This window comes from Eublepharis macularius, chromosome 18, assembly GCF_028583425.1.
Source record: "Eublepharis macularius isolate TG4126 chromosome 18, MPM_Emac_v1.0, whole genome shotgun sequence".
In the NCBI taxonomy this organism is placed as follows: domain Eukaryota; kingdom Metazoa; phylum Chordata; class Lepidosauria; order Squamata; family Eublepharidae; genus Eublepharis; species Eublepharis macularius.
In genome coordinates, this window is record NC_072807.1 from 9,106,623 (window position 1) to 9,129,214 (window position 22,592).

The 22,592-nt window shown below is 47.2% G+C and overlaps 2 protein-coding genes across 3 annotated transcripts in view; both read left to right on the top strand.

Moving 5' to 3' along the window:
- CHD1L (chromodomain helicase DNA binding protein 1 like) overlaps positions 1-13,989 on the top strand; it is a 39,123-nt gene extending 25,134 nt beyond the window's left edge. For both annotated transcript variants that reach the window (XM_055003011.1, XM_055003012.1), the window contains exons 14-22: positions 1,495-1,660; positions 1,827-1,972; positions 3,294-3,457; positions 5,514-5,713; positions 7,304-7,402; positions 9,302-9,372; positions 10,603-10,717; positions 12,530-12,638; positions 13,395-13,989. In XM_055003011.1, coding sequence (XP_054858986.1) covers positions 1,495-1,660; positions 1,827-1,972; positions 3,294-3,457; positions 5,514-5,713; positions 7,304-7,402; positions 9,302-9,372; positions 10,603-10,717; positions 12,530-12,638; positions 13,395-13,470 — 1,146 coding nt within the window. In that variant the 3' untranslated portion in view covers positions 13,471-13,989. The remainder of the gene's footprint in view (positions 1-1,494; positions 1,661-1,826; positions 1,973-3,293; positions 3,458-5,513; positions 5,714-7,303; positions 7,403-9,301; positions 9,373-10,602; positions 10,718-12,529; positions 12,639-13,394) is intronic.
- Positions 13,990-21,055: 7,066 nt separating this feature from the next.
- VANGL1 (VANGL planar cell polarity protein 1) overlaps positions 21,056-22,592 on the top strand; it is a 61,723-nt gene continuing 60,186 nt past the window's right edge. Inside the window, exon 1 of the mRNA XM_055002123.1 lies at positions 21,056-21,140. The gene's annotated coding sequence lies outside the window, so the exon portion shown is untranslated. The remainder of the gene's footprint in view (positions 21,141-22,592) is intronic.

Below are 22,592 nucleotides of genomic sequence, written 5' to 3' on the forward strand. Positions count from 1 at the left end.
CTGTGGCTCGATAATGTCCTTACTCCAGACTACCTTCTGCAATCAGACAAAAGCCCGTTGTTTTCAAAAGTTTACTGAAGAAAGAATTCATTATAGTCCACTGGCCCAGATTCAATATCCAGGCTGGTACACGTGTATTGTTACGAATGACAGGCAAAGCATGAGTTACAAAGTATCAGAACCCAGCAGGCCCAACCTCCCCCCATAGTTCTCAAAACAATCCCTTTGAAGCTGAGAAAGCGAAAGTTTCCCAAGGCTGGAGAAGCGATAGCCAAAACAATCCTCTTCCGTGAGATAGCTGCTGGGAACATCTTGGCACCTGTGAACAAAGCACTTAGAATACTGAAAGAATTAATATGGAGTCTCTGTGGTTACATACATACACTTCAACCCTGACACACACAAAGGTGGCAATTGGCAGAAGTGACAATTCAAACAAAGGCATAACTAATTATAGGGAAACTTCCCGCCCTCCGGGGTCCATTGACATTCTGGCGCGAAACCCCAAAGAGGTGGCATGGGAACAGATTAGTTTAGACTACATAAAGTACAAAGCAAAATATCCCAGTCTCTGGGAAAGTTACAATGTTCGCTGCTAGCAGCTCTCCTCAAGGACACTTGCCAGAAAAAATGAAAGTACATATTTTCAGCAGATAATGGAGGGGCCCCACTGGCTCTCCTGCAATTAATATCATAAGTTAAGACGCTCTCAGATGATGTACACAGAATACAGCATATAACCCTGGCAAACAGCATTGACCAGTATAGAATGCAGAATACAGTCATGGCAGGTATGCTGGCATACATGACAATATAGCTAATTTTTCTTTTTGAAAAATGTGGAACTCCACCGTTCTTCATTGCTGATCTTCCCAGCCTGGATTGTTTCAGTTTTCCTGCCTATTGTTCTAGAATCACCTGTTACTGCTACTCTAGTTCAAGTATTCCCAGTTCCTAGATATTCTGCTTCTATCTGAAGTTAAAGTGTCTCAATCATTCTTGTTTGCCATTAACATCCATGGTAAAACCCACAGATTCTGTTGTGTTCAGATCATTCTTATATGTAGATACAATCCTTGGGCTATTATTTCTAACAGCTTTCCCAAAGATGTTGATAGGACATTGTATGGATGTGATCTGCATCTAGAGATATTTTCTTTTCCCACAAATTCTTATTTTCTGATAACCTAACTCCTGTTGTTAAAGTAGTATAGGAGCAGCTGTCCTCTGAATTCTCAGGAATAACCGAAGGAGTGAATTAGTGTGACTTCCGGAGGGGAAAACCTGCTCATCTGGAAGCAGCCAGAGCCAAGCAGGTTTCTTCTAAGTCACTGTGTCACACAAATGGGGCCAGAGCAGAAGGCGGGTTTGGTTGGTTCGGCTTTGGTTTCCTTTGTCTGTTTCTTCTTGATATGTCTGGATGAATGTCGCTCTATAAGCACAGGGGTATGTGATGTGTGAAACCTTTTGTGTTTATCCTTTTTTTTCAAAAAGCTGAGTGAAATCCTGAAATTTGGTTTGGACCAGCTGTTGTCCTTGGACGGAAGCCCTGTCTGTGATGTGGACCTGGAGCATGTCCTTGGGGAAACGAGAGAAGGAGAGTGGGTAATGGATCCGGTGCTGCTGCCGACAGAGGACAACGAAGACCAACATGCAGAAAGTATGTTGCAGATTTCAGCGTTCCAGGGCAATCAAAATTGGGATTTCTCTTGTTCCCTGTTGTGTCTGCTCAGCACTGTGCCAGAGAAAAACTGTGGCACCATCCCTGTTCTTGATTAAAATCCTGGGTGATCTCGGTGGTTCATTTGAATTCTTTGTCTTTTAAGGCCACATGTACCTGTATGAAGGCAAAGACTACTCCAAGGACCCCAGCCGAGAAGATCAGAAGGCCTTTCAACACTTGCTAGAGCTGCAGAAAGTTCTCCCTGAAGAGACCAGTCGAGAAGGAAGAGCTCTCAGAAACAAAGCAAATGTAAGGGGCTGGATAAAATGCGGCATTTTGACCCCATGGCATGTGGGTTTGGTGTGCTAATGTATAACTGTCTTGGATTAATTCTTCAGATGAAAAAATAAACCCTGTTGAGGGTCTCTTCTTCAGTCAGAACATATTATACAAGTTAAGGGAATGGTGCACGAAACAAGGAGTTGTTTGGGCACCGACTGGAATGCCACTAGGGCAGTGGTTCCCAACCTTCTTGGTTTGGTGACGCACAAATCCAAATTTACTTCCTATGGTGACCCATTCAGGGCTGGCCCAAGAGATTGAGGAGGGGCGGAGGGCAGGGTTGAAGGAGTGGCAGGAAAATGACAGATGTCAGCAAAGAAGTGGGTGGCCAGGGTCCAGTGCAGCTCAGGTTGCCTGGTCCCCTTGCCCTCCCTTCTGGGGGAGGGGGACCTGGCATTTACCTGGGGGGGGATCTCCTTGCGACAAGAGGCAGAAAGCATGGCACCCTTGCTGTTCACACGTGCACATTAGTAGCAGGACCTTCCAACAAGGAGCACAAGATCGGCAGTTTTTGGTGACAGCCACGAGAGTACTATATGCAGCAAAATGGAAGCCAGATTTGTGCCGTGTCATACCTGAGTGGACAGACAAGATATCTGAATATGCAGCAATGGCTAAATTAATTTCCTGTGTGCACAATAGACCAATGTAGGAATTCTGGAGAAAATGGAAAGATTTCCGCCCTGAGCCCTTTGTGGGGAGGGCGGAATAGAAATCCAAAGTAAATAAATAAATAAATTTCTTTGATTATTTAGGTTAAAACTAAGATAAATTAAGGCAATTACATTTATAGAGATAAAATACAAAAGAGAGGACTGATTAAAAATCATTGACGTTAAAGTCTGGCTATAAGCAACAGGAGAGGGGAAGAGAGCTATCCTATAATTTAGTTGTACTGTTATATACTTTGAATATATTTTCCTGTTAGTTTAAATCTAATTCAAACATAGTGCTTGTATAAGTCTCTATGCACTTTCTATTGTTATTCATATCTTTTCTTTTTAAATAAGATCTTTACTCAAAATCAGCAGTTCTGTAATGACTGGTTGTGTTCTGCCACACAGCTGTGGGCCCTGGCGCTCAGGCCGAAGACCACAGAGGTGTAGGGTGGTTCCAATCTGTCCACAGGAGTCCAGTCTTGAGAGCCTGTTGCTGAAGGCTGTTCCCAAGAGTCTGTGGCAGTTGACTAGAGGGGGTGGGAAACGACCTTGGGTTGGATGAAGAGGGACAGGAAAGCAACAGGCGGTGGAAACGACACTGTAATTCCTGAATTCCTTTCCCACTCCAGGTTCTTGTCACGAGCGTTCCAGCAGGGACCTGTAAGAAAAGGCGTAAATTGAGTCCAGAAGAGCTCGAAACTCGGCGTAGAAAACTGCAGGAGGCGGCAGCGAAGAAGGCCCGGCTGAAGGAAGAGAAGAGACAAAAGAAGGCAGAAGCTGAACACCAGAAGAAGTACGTCCAAAGGCTTCCCAGTTTGATCCTGAAATGACACGTGGGGTGGGGGGCCTTCAGAATTCTCCCTGTCCTTGGAGTGATGGCTCATTTAGAGCAAGGAAGGGGATCCATCCGGGGTACCTCTTCCAATATGGGGTGGTCATCAGCACTGAGCATCTGCTTCCTAATTCCTTGGAATGGCTCTACAAAACACAACCCCCAAAGCAGAAACCTTTTCCAAAAAGTTTCAGAAAGCTGTTACAGTTACAGTTAGCAATTGAAAATGCTTTTAAAAGTTGTTTTGGAAAACTTTTTTTTAAAAAGCTTAAACACCTGGAAATTGTCATGTGATAGGGAAATGTTTGCAATTCACCTCATCAGCACCACACATGACTGTGTTGTTTTCACAAGTATTGTGAAAAATAGAGAGAAGTTGGATAGAATGATAGAGAAATAAATTCCTTTTTAAAATGTCATTGGCATGCCCATGAACTAGAATGCATTTCTATACTAGATAAATTCTTACTGAGTATTATTTTACTTTATTTATGTCATTTATAGTCTGCCTTTCTCACTGAGACTCAAGGCGGGTTACACAGTGCGAGATCAGCACAGTCAATATCAAGGACATCTCCATAAACAATGACAGAGGGTGAATAAATGCAGGTTTACAAAGACCCATCATTAAGCAAAAATTCAATACAGAACTGAAGAAATGCTGAAACAGAACATAAGCAATTCTAAGGCTGACATTAGACAGCATGAAGCACAGGTAGCACATAGGCACCCATCTCTTTATCTCTCGAGAAGTTCAGCCCTAAGCTGGTCATTCATCCCTTGAGTAAATCCCTCCGCTATGGCATTTGTTTTCTTCCAACAACTTCTGTTTGTGTTTGAAACTATTGTGTGTCTTTACATTACCTGCTATATTCGCCTTCCTTGCATTTCCTTTTCATTCTTTGAAACCTGGAAAGAGAGATTCTTCCAGATTTCTTTCTGCTTCACGTACTGCTAAATCTTGTTGCTTAAAGCAAACAGTATTTCAGAGAAAGGGAGTGCATTTTATTAATCCAAATTTCTGAGAAGATTGTTTATCATGGTTTCTTCTCCCTTTTTGTTGTAAAATGATAGAAATAAGGATGTTGTGTATTAATGGCAAAGATGAAAAGATGTGCCAAGCACCAGAAATTATAAATGTTTATGAAGCAATAATTAATTATTCCACATATGCAAGACAGTGTTGTTTAAAGACAATAATTATAATGCATTGAAAAAGTGAACAGTGTACAATGACATAAACAATAATGCACAGAAAACACAGCAATGCATGCCCCAAAACTGAACAGTAACATTAACAATGATGCACAAAACCCACAACAGTTAACACACAAAACCTCAGCAGTGGTACAACAGTTAATACACAAATGTTCAGCAGTGACAGAATGCTGACTAATGCCCCATTTCAAAATCAGGATATTTATTGCTTCATAAACATTTATAAATTTCTGGTGCTTGGCACATCTTTTTTTCTTTTCTATTCAGAGGTTTCTTCTCCTTTTTTTGGTGTGTTTGTGTATTAATGGGAGTCAGTTGGCTGTGATGTTTACTAGTCTTTGTTAGGCTTTCCTGACAATTCTACCTGGGCTCATTTGAGTCAGAGCCAAGCTACAAGTGACAAAAGGCACAGGTTGGACACTTGTCAGCCTCCCTCAAGTTTTGATGGGAAATGTAGGCATCCTGGTCTTGCACCTTGGCTCTTCAACTGCTGTCCAATGGACTTTTCAACTGTCACTTGTCCAGCATTCCGCCAAGCTGCCTACATTTCCCGCCAAAACTTGAGGGAAGCTGACAAGTATCCAACCTGTGCCTTTTTGTCGCTAGTAGTTCCGCCGTCAGACTAATGAATGTCAAGTTTCTGACAGTCATTGTAATGCTTACTGGTCAGTGTCAACATATACCATGCTTCTGATGGTCACAGTAACACTGATAATACCTGAAGCACCTCATATATTGCTTATTCAAAATTGGAATCTGTTCCTCAACCTCTGAATGGATGTCTGTTGCTTTACCACAGAGTGGCTTGGTGGGAAGCAAATCAATACAGATCTTGCTGTCTTGCATCAGAAGAGAGCAGCGAGGAGGAAGACGATGGAGGGAGGCTGGATGTGGACTTGGACTACGAAGACCCAGACCTGAGCGCCATTCAGTACGTCATGGGTGATGTCACCCACCCCAGAGCCGGAGAAGAGGACGCCATCATTGTGCACTGTGTGGGTAGGTGGGGCACGCTCTGCGAAAGTAGCCCAAGGTGTTGTGCGTGGAATTGGGCCTGTAGCGGCAAAGAGCAGAATCTAGAAGCCTCCGAGTGGAAGCTCTCCTTGCCTGTGAATTCATAGGGAGGCCTTAGGCAAGACATTTTCCTGCTTGCTCCCATGCTGTGATATCGAATAATAATATTAACCAACCTTGCACGGTTCTCCTAAGAGTTGCCAAAAGATAAAATGTGTGAAGCACTTTTCACACTTGAAAAGGTTATACAGTGCTAAACATAAACAAATTTACCACCCGGTTTCTTTTTCACTGGTGCTAGAGCAAAACATTTAGATCTAGCTTTCCATGAGTTGGGGAGAGGCTCCCCTCCTACTTTCTCCTCACAACAACCTTGTGAGGTAAGTTAAGCTGAGGACCCATGATTCCTTTGTTCTAGTTCAACCCACTAACAACACACACACACACTCTCCCTCCCTCTCCCCCTCTCTCTCCCCTTCTCCCCCCCCCCCATACAGCTATTGCCTTAAGCAGAAATTAAAATGGGAAGAATCTTACTTGATATCATGTCTCTGATGTTTAATTATTGCTTGCCCCTATATATTTTGGTACAGAAAGGGTAACGGAATCATTTGTATCCAATAGTAACCACGTCACCTGGGCTCTCATATTAGGTAGTTCCATATTTTTAAGTAGAGGGATGATTAAGCTAGCCCTCAACTCATTAAATATGGGACACTCTATAATGAAATGTTCAGTGGTTTCAGTTTTATCATATGGGCCTCTGCATGTGCTGTTAGCATATGATACTTGCTTGTATCTACCCTCCAAAACTGCCGAGGGAAGGGCATTCATCCTTGCCCATGTAAAAGCTCTTCTGAGCTTTGGTACTGTTCGATGATAAAAAATACTTCAGCAGTTGCATCAGCCTTAATCCAAGACAACTGGAAATGAGCTGTGGCCTGAGAGCCTGGGTTGAAATCAGCTTCCTACTCATGTTTGGAGGGCAAGTGCGGAACCTCATTTGCTGTCAGGGATGGGGGGGCAAACTGATGAGGGCTAAAGAGGAAACTGAGAAGAAAGCTGGCGGGGGGGGGGGGGCTAGGAAGGACAGGAGGCTGTGCCTGCGCCCAGGGTGCTCCTGGGGAAGGGGTGCTCTTCTTCCTGCGGAGGATGCACCGCTTCTCCATCCTTCCTCTCAGAATCACCCACCGAAGGGCTGAAAGACTTCTGCCTTTCGTGTTCCCGCTGCCTTCGTGGAGGGTCCCACACAATCACCGCTCTTGCATCCGCCTTGAAGAGAAGGCAGTGTGGGAATTCAGGAAATGTGTCTCTTGTACAGGCACCCTCGGGGGGGGGGTTGCCTTCCTCTGGGCATAGGCAGGGGTCACTGGGAGAAGTGAGGGGGTGGGGGAGTAGCTGTGAATTTCCTGCTTTGTGCAGGGCTCCGGACTAGATGACCCTTGGGGGGCCTTCCAGCTCCGTGTTTCTATGTTCTACATACCGAGCAGCAGATCTCTTTCGAACCCTTGCCTCAGTAGCTCCCCTTCCCTTCTTGAAATAACAAAAATATCGTCACTGTATTTCTTGCTTCAGATGACTCCGGCCGTTGGGGAAGAGGAGGCTTATTTACGGCTCTGGCAAATCGTTCCGACCAGCCGAGGAAAGTGTATGAGCTTGCTGGAAAGATGGATGGTGAGCCAGATGGGGGCAAAGTGTTTCTGTAGTTCTGGTGGGGGGAGAAGGGATCTTGACAGAAAGTAAGACTTGCTATACAAATACTGGATGGGGGATACAAATACTGGATGGGGGATACACTTCTGGGCAGTAGTATATGTGAAAGGGATCTTGGGGTAAGAGTGGACTGTAAACTGAATATGAGCAGTCAGTGTGATGCGGTGGCAAAAAAGGCTAATTCAATCCTGGGCTGTATCAAAGGGGCCATAGCATCGAAATCGCAGGAGGTCATAGCCCCTCGATACTGCCTTGGTCAGGCCACACCTGGAGTATTGTGTGCAGTTCTGGGGGCCTCACTTCAAAAAGGATGTGGACAAAATCGAGAGGGTGCAGAGGAGAGTGACGAGGATGATCAGGGGTCTGGAGACTGAGCCCTATGAGGAAAGGCTGAGGGCCTTGGGAATGTTTAGTTTGGAGGGGGTTGAGGGGGGACATGATTGCTCTCTTTAAATGTTTGAAAGGCTGTCATTTGGAGGAGGGCAGGGAGCTGTTCCAGTTGGCAGCAGAGGGTAGGACACGAAACAACAGACTTAAATTACATGCGCAAAGGTACCGGCTGGATATTAGGAAGAACTTTTTCACAGTCAGAGTAGTTCAAAAGTGGAATCAGCTGCCTAGGGAGGTGGTGAACTCCCCTTCACTGGCAGTATTCAAGAAGAGGCTGGATGAATACTTGTCAGAGATGCTTTAGGCTGATCCTGCACTGGGCAGGGGGTTGGACTAGATGGTCTGTATGGCCCCTTCCAACTCTATGATTCTATTTCGCGTGCTAGCCATGGTTGGGGTGCCCTGAGGGGAAGTTGCAGTCTTAAAATAGTGCCATTCAGCATTAACTCTTGGTGATTGGAATGAGTGAAACCCAGGAACTGATTCCATCCGCTGACTGTTGCATTGCTTCCTCATTCCTCTACAGCAAGAGAGCATGTGGGCACCTTTGGAATTTGTGCAGGCAACCACCAAATGGTTGCCGCAGAAGACAGAGCCTCATATACAGAAGAATCCCATATGTGGGGGAGAAGAGGGCTAGTTTAAAAAATACACTAATAAAGATGAGCAAGAGACTAAAACTAATACTGTGGCGGCAGCTGCTGCTGACATGTTCTTTCATTAGTACAGCCCTGCAGGGCTAGATTCCCTCTTTCTAAAAAACTGGGTGGGCACCAGGGCAGGCGTCTGGCATCATGTTGGGGCCCCTGCTCTAAAGGAAGAGAGAGACTGGTGTCAGATCAGAGCCCTTCCGCTCTTAACCACTGCACTAAACTGACTCTCTAAATGTTTGGATCTCTAGATGTTGGAGAGGAGAATCATGTAAGCTGCTTTGGATCCCCGTTGGGGAGAAAGGCAGAGTATAAATGAAGTAAAATAAAGGCAGTTGCTGCTTGTGTTCCTGTCCCCTCCTTGACACTGGGAGTTTGTCAGAGGTTAAAGACGGGCAATTGCAGTTGTTTTTTAGACTGCGCCATACAATAGCTGAAGTTGCGAGTTCCACATTCAAATGTCGTCTGTCCGCCATGATCTTACAGGATGACCAGAAGCCAGATCTAATTGAGAAGTAAATTCAGAATTGGAAGGTGTTACTAGTTGAACCTGCAGCTGTTTCACCTGTTGAGAAACTCTCTTCTCCTCCCAGCTTCTTCAGTCATGGGGAGGGGGTACCTAGAAATGTGCAAGGTCATTTCTTCCTTGCACATTTTCTGATCACTTACCTGTTAGTTTTGTCCTTTGCTCCCTGCTGGTATTGTGCTAAAAGGAATGGAGAATAGAAGAGCCAGAAAAAGTGTAGAAATTCAGCCAGAATTAACCTAGTTCTAGACATGCTTAAGTGTTTCTTTCTGCTCTTGTCATTTTTTTTTGTAGACTTGACATTGGGAGGAACTCTTTTATTCCCTATTGATGACAAAGAATCAAGAAACAAAGGCCAAGATTTGGTAATTATGAAAAGAGCCTCTCTGGCTGTCTCTGTTTCCATCACCAGACAGAAGCAGTGTAGTGTGTGAACTGGCATGTCTTGCTGATCAAAGCCAAATAAAATTGCACTTGTATCTGGAATAAACTATGAAACAGCTGCAGGACTAAGTTTGAATTTTACCAGGCAACAGCTTCAGAAGCCTCTAGGGTGGGAACTAGCATGCTTATACTGTTTTGATTCAAACTGAAAAGCCCCAGAATTGGCTGAAATTGTAGCCCATTCCTGGTGGCAGCACACCACGAAAGGGCCTATCCCTCGGACACGACATCCCCCAATTCTGATTGCTGTCCATGGAGCGAATCAGACAGCCAAGCAACAGTTAGGAACCAGCAGAGCCACAGAGAGCAAGGTTGCTCAGGACTGGGAAGGCCTGCTGTTCTCTCCAAAATACAGACTATGTGCAAGTGCCCAGGAAGCCACGGGGAGCAAGCACAGCTTACCACACTTGTTCGAAACAACCTTGGAAATGGTGGTGAAAATACATGTTATGAAGTACCCAGGGATGCTCAAGTGAACCTCATTTCACGTCTTCCCTCCCCTCCAACTTCCCATGCACTCGCTTGCACTTCAATTTGCTCCACATTGATACATTCACACGTTCAATATCAGTTCCTCCTTAACTGCTAAAAGTATCCCAGTTTCTTCCACCTCCCACATCCATTCATTGAAATGCAGATCTTGACACTTTCTCACACCTTAAAGAAATGCAAATCGGCAAGTCAAAAGAGCCTACTGTACTTGTTCTCACAGCGAAAGCAGAGCTGAATTGGTGCTCTGCCCTCCAGACTCATTTGCAGATGCAATCACACAAAGGGAACTCCCATGAAAGCAGCATTAATTGTACACTGAACAAGAATTGAGGCCCGCACATCAAATCCTGCACTTGAGCGTCCCCAGGTAATTCACAACGTGTATTTCTACTCTGACTCTGGCTGTGATGGAGGAACTATTTCCCTTCCATATCTGATGCGTCAGAGGACAACTTCAGAGGCCTTTCAGGGCCCCAGAGCTGCCCCAGAAGTGGAGCCTCCACATGAGGAGGAGACATTTGCATTTTCAAGTGCCTAAAAAATGGAAAACAAAATCAGAACACAGAGTTGTTTTCAGTCTTTCTCCAGAGGGGAAAAGCCAGGCAATGTTTTTTTTCCTATCTATTTGATCATCTTTCTGCATTTGCCTGTCTTTTTAGTTGGCTCTTGTCGTAGCCCAGCACCGCGACTGTTCTAACAATTTATCTGGAATTAAGCTCCCTGCTTTGGAAACGGGATTAAAGAAACTGTATCGGGAAGCCAAGAAAAGAGCTGGTAAGTGTGCTTGCCTGGGGGCTGTTGAAATGGAAGAATCTCGTTGTCTGGAGATCAGGGGTCTAACGGGTCACTCTTAAACAAGGGGGAAATGCGCTGGGGATAGTACAGTGTGTCATCTTCTGGAATTCCTGCCCTGGAATGATTGTCGAGGAATCTCGTTGGAAGCCTCAGGGTCATCCACCCAAATTCACCCAAGGCCTGCAACAAACTTTGCTCTCATATGCATACGAGCAACATCAACAGTGGCCCCAACAACAGCAGCCGTACCATCTCGGGTTCATATACTCCTGCTCATCCCCCAATGTGATTTATGCCGTCATGTGTCAGCAATGCCCCTCCACTCTGTACATTGGACAAACCGGCCAGTCCCTTCGACAAATAATTAATGGACATAAGTCTTGACATCAGACACCACAACATACAGAAACCAGTGGGGGGACGTTTTAACCTTCCAAGTCATTCAGTTGCTGGCCTGAAAGTAGCAGTTCTCCTGCAGAGGAATTTGAAAGGGAGATTAGAAAGAGAGACGGCTGAATTGCAACTAATAATGAAGCTCAAGACCATGCATCCGCCTGGACTGAATCGGGATATTGGCTTCCTGTCTCACTACCAATGTTAATTTCTCCACACCCACCACCCCTCGGCATACCCCACCCTATTCAGTCATGCCTGCCTTTGTCATTCACCAGCTATTATCATTGAGCTTCTGCAATCACTCCACTCTCCAAGGTATAAAAACAGATGGACTTACATTCTAGCTGTATCTGAAGAAGTGAGCTGTGGCTCACAAAACCTCATACCCTACCACTTATTTTGTTAGTCTTACAGATGCTACTGGACTATTGCTCATTCCACTGCACCCAAATTCTGATTAATATAACCAGCCAGCAACTATTGTATAGCTGGCATAGATTTGCCAGTTAGAGTTTCATGACTTTCAGTAAAGAATGCTGGAGACTGAGTCCTTGTGAGGATGCAAAGGTTCGGGTTAGGTTTTTTAGAGAAACTACAATTCTCAGAATTCCCAGAGGCTATAAAACTTCAGCCTTCCAGGACATTCCATTGCTGACTTAAAAATGGCTGTCCTCAACAAAGAAGCTTCAAGGGCAGATTACAACATGAGGCTGCTGAAGTTGAGTTCATTCACAAGTTCAGAATAATGGAACTCCGGCAGCTGGATAAAGATGTAGGATTCTTGTCTCACTGCAGATGCTACTTTCTGCTCGAATTGAGCTGCATTGTACCTTTACATTCTGTCTTCCTTCACCCCTGTCACCTCTTGATTGGAATATGAAAGCTCAGGGATCTCCACTCCTTCTTGTATCTGACGAAGGGAGCTTTAAAGATTACACCTTGAAAATCTTCTTGGTCTCTAATGTGCCAGTGGACTCAGGTCCTGCTAATCTGCTGCAGACAAACACTGCAAGCTATCTAAAACAACCTTCTCTGGTCACTTGTAGAATTAGTAAAAGCTTGAAGTATCAGTGATAGGGGCTTCTCTACACGCTGTGTCATTCCCGTGGGAGCCAAGACTTTAACTTCCAGTTACCATCTCGCCTGTATTGTGCAGGGGATTCTATGATTCACTTTGTTAACTCGATCAACATGAGTAGCCGTGTAGCAGTAGAAAAGAGCAAGAGTCCAGTAGCACCTATATAAGGCTAACAAAATTTGTGATAGGGTATGAACTTTCGTGAATCACAGCTCACTTGGTCAGTTAACTAGGAAATTGTTTGTTCTGAAGGGTATCACGGTTCACCTAAATCAGCCGCTCTGAAAGCATTCATTCGCTCTCGCTCTCTCTCTCAGCAAGTGTCCACCTTCCTCGTATTGGATATGCCACCAAAGGCTTCAACTGGTATGGGACGGAGCGTCTCATTCGAAAATACTTGGCAAGAAGAAGAATCCCCACCTTCATGTATCCTTCTGTGCTGGGATTTTGTTTGTTTGTTTTTGGTAACACTCGCATTTGCTACCAATTTCTGTCAGAGCTCAAATGTTGGGGGTTGAACCCTCATTGCCTGCTTTTGACAGAGTGAATTAGAACCCTTTTTTGGCTCTAAAGTGCCAAGAATGCTGCTGCGTTATTAAATTAGATCCTGATTCCTTCATTTAGAAGCTTTATTCCACCTTTCTTGACTGTGATGTTGTCATTCAGCAGAACTTGAGACTGAGGCCGTGGGGCAGCCACAGCCCTGCCCAGACAGAAAATCCAACTGACCCTCTGCTGTTACTGCCAAATGGAGTGAAAAGCTCCAAGCAGCGTCATCCCAGAATTTCAAGGTTCTCCCCGCCCCCACCACCACCACATCCAGACGTCAACGGATGGGAATTACCAGCTTGGTGTAGTGGTTAAGAGTGGCAGGACTCTCATCTGGAGAACCGGGTTTGATTCCCCACTCCTCCACTTCAAGCCAGCTGGGTCACCTTGGGTCAGTCACAGCTTCTCAGAGCTCTCTCAGCCCCACCCACCTCAAAGGGTGTCTATTGTTGAGATAATAATAACACTGACTTTGTTAACCACTCTGAGTGTGGCTAATCTATCCAGAAGAGTAGTATATAAGCACAAGATTATTATTATTATTATTATTATTATTACTACTACTACTACTACTACTACTACTACTACTGCTACTGAGACTTGCTGGCAATTCCTTAACCATCTTTCTTTTAGCTACTACTTCCCTCGGAATAAAGCTTCAGCGTCTTCGCAAGCCGTTGCATCGTCCACACCAAATTCACAGCCCTGAGGAGGATCCCAGCAGCTCTGCGGAAACAGCCACTCTGAGTGCACATGGGCCCTTCCTGCTTGGTCTGAATAACAGCCTCTTTTCTTGCGGCTTTTGTGAATTGTTAAAATGAAATCAAGGCCTGGTCTATATGTTTCCAGCGTGGAGCTTTCCTATTGGAGTCATCAGGACTTCAGCCCAAGTTCCCTTGTTAGAACAGAAGCTGCAGTTTTGTACAACTGCCGCTTGATGCTGTTCTCCTCTTGTGAAGCAAAACAGGAAAAGCTCAGCAAGATAAAAGCTGGTCATGTGACCTTCCCTCTTTTTCCCTTGAGTCTGCAGACCAGCTAACTTTTTATTCCTTGTTTAAACTTTTTAGGATTGTTTGGGGGTTTTTCTGATCCTGTTTCGTTTTGAGACCAGAGAAATATTAAAATTATACATTTATTCTTCTGAGAAAACAACTATCTGGACTTTCTCTTATTTTGCTATAATCTCAGCAGGAAAAGACTCCATTTCTTGAGAGAAAGAGCTGGGAGATCCATGCCCACTGCTTTTTAGTTAACTGCAACTAGCTCGTCCCATTCATTTCGATGGGATTTAAATGCAGCTAATTTAACCCTGGAGTAGGGTCATAAGGAGCTTTTTTTTTTAAGTTGCAAAATAAAGTAAGTTTGTTAAAACAGAATCTAAACATAAATAAATAAAAGTTAAACTCGGTATGCTGGCAAATATGCATCTCCCCAAACAACATCTAGCTCTCCCAGCAAAAAAGCTTTCATTGTGATATCCTGACTCTTGATCTTTCCCTGGCCTCCACTCTGCAGCGTTGGTTGCCACTGGCTGAGGATAGGCCGACAGACAGAATCATGATGTCACGACACTGGCCCCGATCCTACAAGAGACTGTCACTTATGATTACAGCAGTGTAGGTGTTCTTGCCCCTAATTTGGCCCTAAAAGGCAATCCTGTGGTTGGAGGGTGACCTTTTCTTTATGATTATCTGTGCAGGCATGCTAATAACACCACTCACAAAACAATGCTTGGAATTTTCTAGGGCTAATCCAAAATAGACCCACCCCAAAAAATAGTCTGGCTGCTTTTATCTTAAATCTGATTACCACACACATCTTTAACTAGTTCCAAGGGGTTACAGACTCAAAGCTTGCAGACTCTATTCAACCACTTAGGTTTTCTCATTGTGTCTGATGGTCTTCATCTGTGCTTTCACACAAGTTGTCCTTCCCCGCTGCTGGTTCCTTAGGAACTGTCGAGAGGGATAGTATTCTCCCCTAGGAAGGAAATTCAGGGGCAGTTCTTTGGCTACAGCTCTAAAGATTCTCGAATTGACTTCCACACTGGTGCAGAAGCTATCTGTGTTGTTGCACGCATGACCACTTGGAAGAACATCAATTATAGGTAAGCAGCCTGTTGGATGTGTGTTCAGGAACATGCAGATTGGATACATGGGTTTCGGACATGTCCAAAACTGTATATTTTTGGCAAAAGTGGTTCAGTTTCTCATTAGTCTGCTGTGCAGTAATACACCACCAGATTTATTTATTTCATTAATTCAATTTATATTCCGCCCTCCCCGCATCAGCAGGCTCGGGGTGGATTACAACCAGTATAATAATTTAAAATACAAATAGCTTTAAAACCATATAAATATTTAAAAAACATACAGCATCAGACTTTTCCAAAAACCACCACCCAACCATCTCTAAAAGTATTTAACAAGGCTGGGGGGTAACTGCTTCCAGTAGGGGGGCACGTTCTCCTCTAGTCGGCCCAGCCAACATCAACTATACACCTGGCGGAACAGCTCCATCTTGCAGGCCGACGGAAGGACAGCAAATCCAACCGGGCCCTGGTCTCTTTAGACCGAGCGTTCCACCAGGTTGGAGCCAGGACCGAAAAGGTCTGTTGTTGAAAAAGATTTGTAGCTGTTCCAGCTATTGAGTTAGTTTTCACTCAAATGCTTATTGCGGAATATTCAGAAAAAACGGACCCCCCTTCGACAGAAGATTGGTTTCCTCGTATCTGGAATTTAGCCTTATTAACTTAAATTAACATACTAACATACTTCGGAGTGAATCTCTTCCGCGTGATTACACTTGGGAGAGTAAGTCCATTGAGCTGGCTGGAGGCCAAGGTGCTTGGAAGGCATTACCTCATATGGGCTAAAACATGGCTGGAATGCACTTTACAGAAATGTTCCTGCTGAAACCTACAGTTGACTGTTACCCACAGTTCCCAAAGTCTCTAACTTGAAAAAGAATCCCTGCATTCCACAAATGACTTTTCCAAAGTGAGAGGACATTCTTAGGGACACTTACAAGTTAAGGTGTAAAGGATCTGGTTGTGAATAAGCATCTGACGTTTCTGGTCCTCAGGGCTGTCCCAAGCTGGGATCCACTTGACTCTCCAGCCTTCCCTCCTAGGAAAGCTGCTCCAAGTCTTTAATCGTCTTGGTTGCTCTCCTTTATACGTTTTCCAGCTCTACAATGTTGTCAAGCCACGCCATCTCCTTGCGTTGTGTCAAGGGTGTAAACAGGATGGGTTGGATGGATGTGAATGGCTGCCTTTGTGCCTAATTTCTTGAGCAACCTACCTACCAGTCAGCCAGCGATGCTGTCACTCTGCCCAAATGTACATTTTCTGCCTGTCCCAGAACTGTCCAGGCAAAACCTGGAGCCACAGACTTCGAGTTAGTTTCCTGGTATGCCAGGATTCCTGTTCATCCTCTTGGCACGGAAGCAGAGCAAAGGTTCTACCCTGGATTCTAGCTTTCCTTAGATAGCCAGCCCAATCCAGCTAAAAGGGTCAAACAGAAGTATGAGTGCAAACCTGATCCCTCCAAAGGGGCAGTCAGCAGAAGGAAGGGGTGGTCTTTGAGATGGGAGGGGCTGGCAACAGTTGTGGAGAGTTATGGAGACTAATTGGGTATTTGCATGATTAAGGAAATTGATGGCTCATCTGTGGTTGAGTTCCAGGGCTGCATTCCAGGCAGCTGCCCCAGATCACTTGCATCTAGGTAAGCACTCAGGGCTAAGCTACACATGACGAATGACACTTGAACGGCAAGTGGATTGAGTGGAGGGCAAGTGAACAGGGAGAAATACACTTGCTGTTCAAGTGTCATTCGTCACTTGTAGCTTGGCCCTCAGACATCCAGTGGCAGGTGGGGACTGGGCATCGGCAATGCAGTGCTTTCAAGTGTGCCCTCCCCCTCTGAGTGCACAAGTGTGACAATGGAAAGAGGGAGGAACAAGACCAGGATTGGTCAAGGCAAGACATTCCAGCCTGACTCCTTGCGAGACAGCATACGGGTCACCAGCGTGTGTGAAAGCATCAGTCCCAGAGTGCAGGGTGTTGGGGTGGGACAGGCTAGAAGTCGGGAAGATGAGCCATTTTTTGCCTGAGACATCTTTTTCTGTCCTTTCCAGCTGCCATCTGAGTCACCCATTTGTTTCCAGCTTCCTTCTCGCTAATTTTTAATTTTTATTTCTTTACTGGCAATCAAGCCAGTTTTTAAAAAATGGGTTCTAGAAAATGGAGCGCCCTCCAGAGGGACGAGCCGCCTTGTCTGGCCTTCCTGCCGCGGCAGCACCCTATGGAGGCACACCAGGATAAAAGGTGAGTCGTCACCAATATGGGTTGCCTTTTATATAATAGGATTTATTTCCTTTATAGTCTATTTGTTTCCAGTTACACAGAAACAATGTAATCAGAGCTAGAATATACGGACAATGAACAATGCAATAAAACAGTTTATCCGGATTAGACAAATAGTGCCATGAAGAGTGTGGTGTAGTGGTTAAAGTGTCAGACTAAAAGCTGGAAGATACAGGTTCGAATCCCAACATTACCATGGAAGCTTGCTGGGTGACCTTGGTCCCGTCACACCCCTCAAGCCTATTCTGCCTCACAGGGTCGTTGTGAGGAGGTGCAACTATCCATTCGGGCAGTCGCCCTTCAGCACAGCGGCAACCTGGGACTTGATGTGGGTTGATGCCCGCTTTCGAAGTTGGTGTATTATGGAGGCCTCTGCGTGCCAGCAGGGGGAGCTCTCTCCGAGTTGAGGATGGAGCCTTTTGGGGTCAAAATGCTCTTGAGCCTTAGCCAATCACGGCTGCCATGAGCAATCAAGCAGACTCAATACAACCAGTCTTGAGTCGGGTTCTCACAGGCCTGGAGGAAAAGGTCCCACCCCTTTAAAGGAGGCTGAATGAGTGGAAAGGGGCAGCTGAAGCTTTTCGTGGCATGGAGATAAATAGGATCATCGGGCAAACAGCAGCCCCTTAAGCCAGTCGTTCCCAACCTGCCTCTGCTACTCCTTCGCGACAATATGGAGCGGGGGGGGGGGGCGGGGAGCTGTCTGACAACTAGTAAGGTTACAATATTAGATGGAAAGGGGGGGGAGGCTGGAATGTAGCTGGGAGCTGTGCTGCATATGGGAAAGCGAGAGGAGGCAAGAGAGACGTGCGCACGTGCAGGCTCTGTCCTGTGGCACTGCGTAGGCGTCCCAGGTGTCAGCCAGTGGCGGGCAATGTCCCAGGAGTTTTGGCTGTTGTGGGTTTTCCGGGCTGTATTGCCGTGGTCTTGGCATTGTAGTTCCTGACGTTTCGCCAGCAGCTGTGGCTGGCATCTTCAGAGGTGTAGCACCAAAAGACAGAGATCTCTCAGTGTCACCTGTCTTTTGGTGCTACACCTCTGAAGATGCCAGCCACAGCTGCTGGCGAAACGTCAGGAACTACAATGCCAAGACCACGGCAATACAGCCCGGAAAACCCACAACAGCCATCGTTCTCCGGCCGTGAAAGCCTTCGACAATACATCCCAGGAGTTTGCCTGCTTGCCACTGGTGACTGGCAGGCACCCCGGAAACACATGTGATGTATGTGCTCCCAGAAGACATTGTGCCAGCCGTGGGAGTGCTCATGTGCTTCTCTTAGGGCCGATTCTCAAAGAATCGAAGTGACACCATTGCTTTGCTTTGTGCTTTGCGCACGTGCAATAAGACTTCTAGTAAGTATTGGATCCTGCCCCCTTCCACCAGGAGGGTATGGGGACCTGGTAACTCTGCTGCTTCTTCAGCAGCTCAACCTCTCGCCCAGCCCTCTGCAGTGCCTCAGTGGCCCCCACCCACTGCAGGAGATGTATTGCACTGAACAACTTGCCACCCGCCTCTTTGCCAGTATCCGCCATCTTCCCACATCTCCGCATGTCCCATCCCCACTCCTAAATCTCTTGGGCCAACCCTGGATGGGTCACCATACAAATTCAATTTGGACTTGTGGGTCACCATAACAAAATGGTGGGGACCACTGCTGTAGTGGATAGTGTCCCACTAGGATCTGGGAGACCAGGTTCGAACCCAGACTTTGCCATGGACGTTTGCTGGGCAGCCTCGGGCTAATCACACACACTCAGCCTAAGCCACCTCACAGCGTGTGAGAGAACCCTGAGATTCCGTATGACTCAAGAGTGCCACATAGAGCAAAGAGTCCTCAACCCCGAGGGCTTGCATGAAAACAACACTTTATCCTCCATTCCACGTTGGCGCTACCCTGGGCATCTTAATGCCTTTTTGGCAAAGGACAACTAGCTTGGGCCAGATTCCCCTTTTGTCATGGAAGTGCAGAGCCATTCATACGGTGGGACCATCCTCTAGTAATTCCCTGATTGGTAGCAATAGTCTTTGACATCAGAGGCGGAGCTTTGCTGCGGATTGGTTAGACCTGCTAATGAAGCTCACCGAGAAGGCGGGCTTAGGTCAGACTTCATTGGCCGTAAATACCTTGGAGCTGTGGATATTTCTCTGGTCCCAACTTTGAAACATCTGGAGACCCCAAGACCAATGGGCCAGGCGTTAGGGACTCTTCCACTATTCTGGTACTGCAAGGAACTCTGTACATGCTCTGAGAAACTTGCTACAATCTAAGTAAAGTATACTTAGCTGAGTTAGACCAACTTTAGTGCTTTTATCTGAGATACTGTTTTGTGTTGAGATTGTGCAATATCCACTGTTTTGTATTTGTCCTCTTTCCTAATCCTTTTGAATTCACCCATCTCCTCATTTTCCTCATTTTCCTATAAAAACATTTTTTTGTCTTCCTTAGTGCAATATACCCTGACCTGGATAGCCCAGGCAAGCCAGATCTCATCAGATCTCAGAAGTTAAGCAGAGTCAGCCTTGGTTAGTAATTGGACGGGAGACCTCCAACAAAGACCAGGGTTGCAGAAGCAGGCAATGGCAAACCACCTCTGTTAGCTTCTTGCCACGAAAACCCCACCGGGGGGGTTGTCATGAGTCAGCTATGACTTGACGGCACTTTCCATCCAATCTGTTTCTCTGGGATATTTCTATGAATCTTTTTGTGACATACCAGACTGCTTGGATGCCACAAAGTTTGCCATAAAGTATTTTCCAGAGTTTCAACCCTGTTACTTTATTATTTTGCTAGAACTGAACTGAGGGCACCGTCTCAGCAGCTCAGTCTAAATGTACTTCGGAGATACCTGAGTGGTGGTTGCTTCAGGGAATCCCTTGGCCTCAGGTTTCCCAGCAAGAAAAGTCACTTTCTCCTCTTTCCTAACCGTACCATAGGGCTGTTCTGAGGGTGAAACGAAGAACAATGAAGAACACTAGAACCCACTTGGCGTCCCCACTAGGAAGAATGTAAACGAAGTAAATAAACTGAAATCCAAAAAACAGCCCATAGGTTTGATCTAGAAAACACGTCAGCCAAAGGTAAAGGAAATGGTTTGGCCCGATACCTAAAATATATGTGCCAACCAAGCTTCAAGGGGGGATAGTGTTCCGAAAGCAAGGGGCCACCACAGAAAATGGTCTGTCTCTGATTACTACTTGCCTCACCTCTGCAGGTGGGGGGGGCACAAAGAGCCCCCCCCCCGAGACTGAGAACCGGATCTTTAAAAGGGGGGGGGTCCCATGTTGGAAGCTGAGGTTCAAGTAGGAGCCCAGATTGATGGCAGTGAGGCTTGCCAACCTCGAGATGGTGGCTCGAGATCTAGAATTACAGGTAGTTTTGAATTTCCTATATTGTGCCGAGGGTTGGACTAGATGACCTTTGAGGTCCCTTCCAACTCTATGATTCCAGGTGATAGAAATCAGTTCCCCTGGAGAAAAGGGCTGCTTTGGAGGGTGACTCTATGGGATTATAAACTGCTGAGCTTCAGTCCCTCCCCAAATCCCATTGTCCCCAAGCACCCTCCACCCAGCCTAGCCTGGAGAAAAAAAAATATGCCGCCCCTTTAACAGAGGCTGAAGCCATAGAAATGAGCAGCTCAAGCTTTTCATGCTGTGTGTCGGTAAAGAAAACCTCGTTGAGCCTTTAGCAACGGGACGGGGCATGTTTTTTTCCTCCAGGCAGTTGGCACCCCCCTCCGTGCCAAGCGGGGAAGCAGGAGGCGCTCCTTGGCCCTCGGCAGCGCCAGGCTGAGCCCGCCGGCAGCCTTCCCCGGCAGCGAGCGGCGCCCCGGAGGCCACCGGGCTTCCCGCACCGCCTCCTCGCGAGCAAGCGAGCGCGCCCGGGCTCGGGCGGGGTGGCGCCGCGCCGCGCTTCTGGACGTTGCCCCGCCGGGCGCAGGAAGCGGAAAGCGGCGCGGCAGCTGCCGACCGAGAGGCCTCGGCTCCGTCCCACCGGCTGCAGCATGCCGGGCAGGTCAGGCCGCCGCGCAGGCGAAGGGACCGGGCGGGGGGCGCCTCCCGAGCTCTGCGTCCCGCCCGCGCGCCTCGCTCCAGCCGCTCCAAGTTCTGCGGGGCTTCCCCGGGGACTGGCGGCGGTGCTGCGGCGGGCGGGCGGGCGGGCGGGCGAGGGAGCGGCAGGGCTGCCCGGGGGACTCTCGGAAACGCGCCGAGCCGGCCAGCCCCGCGCAGGCCCCGGCTCCCCCCGGGCTTTGCCGCGCACAGCCGAAGCCGATGGCGCCCACGGGGGACGCGGAGCGGCGGGCGGGCGGCGGCGGCGGCGGCGGCGCGCTACAGGTTGCAGGCAGCGCTTGGTTGGGACGGCGCTCCGGGCGGCCGGGCGGCTGCGCCGGGATCAGCCGGGCCGACGAGTTGTCTGCGGCGGAGAAACGCGCTCGGGAATCAGGCTGCGAGCGGGCAGGTCCGTCGCCCCCGAGCCGGAGAGCCCCTTTCCGCGAGGGGCGCGTCAGCCCTCCTGGCTTGCGGACCTCCGGGTGGTCTTCCGCTGGCCTTGATGGGACAGAGGGTGGCTAACTGCAGGCTGGGGGGTTCCTGCAGGTTTGGGAGCGGAGCCTGGAGAGGGGCCCTCCGCAGGGTTTAATGCCCGGGAGGCCCCCCCCCAAAAAGCAGCCATTTTCTCCGGGGGAGCTGATCCCTGCAGTCTGAAGATGAATTGGCATCCTAGGGGGATCTCCAGGTCCCACCAGGAAGTTGGCAACCACACTTTCCCAAAGGAGCTGGCTCGGGATGGGTAGCCGTTTTAGTCTGTAGTAGTAGAGAAGAGCAAGAGACCAGTAGCACCTCTGTGTGTGTGTGTGTTATGTGCTGTCAAGTCACCTCTCACCTATGGCGACTCGATGAATGAAGGACCTCCAGAACGTCCTCTCATTAACAGACTTGCTCAGATCCTGCAAACTGGAGGACGTGGCTTCTTTGACTGAGTCAAGCCATCTCGTTTTAGGTCTTCCTCTTTTCCTACTGCCGTCCACTTTTCCTAGCATTATTGACTTTTCCAGAGAATCTGGAGTCCAATAGCACCTATAAGACTAACAAAATTTGTGGTAGGGTATGAGCTTTTGTGAGCCACAGCTCACTTCTTCAGATACTAGAAGTGAGCTGTGGCTCACAAAAGCTCATACCCTACCTCAAATTTTGTTAGGTGCTCCTGGACTCGATGTTTTCTACTGGTACAGACAGACAAACCTATCAAAATTTATTGTAGGGTATGAGCTTTCATGAGACACCAAAGCTCTTTTCTACTTTTCCAAAATGTACCATCAGTCCTTATTGGGTGTCTGGAGGGCTTTGTTAACAATCCAAGTTCTGCAGGATCAAGACTGGCTTGATTGGCCACTGCCGAGCCAAAGATGTGGGATCCAGGCCCTGTGAGCACGTGTGCGTGAGTGCGGGTCTTGGGACTTAAGGATGC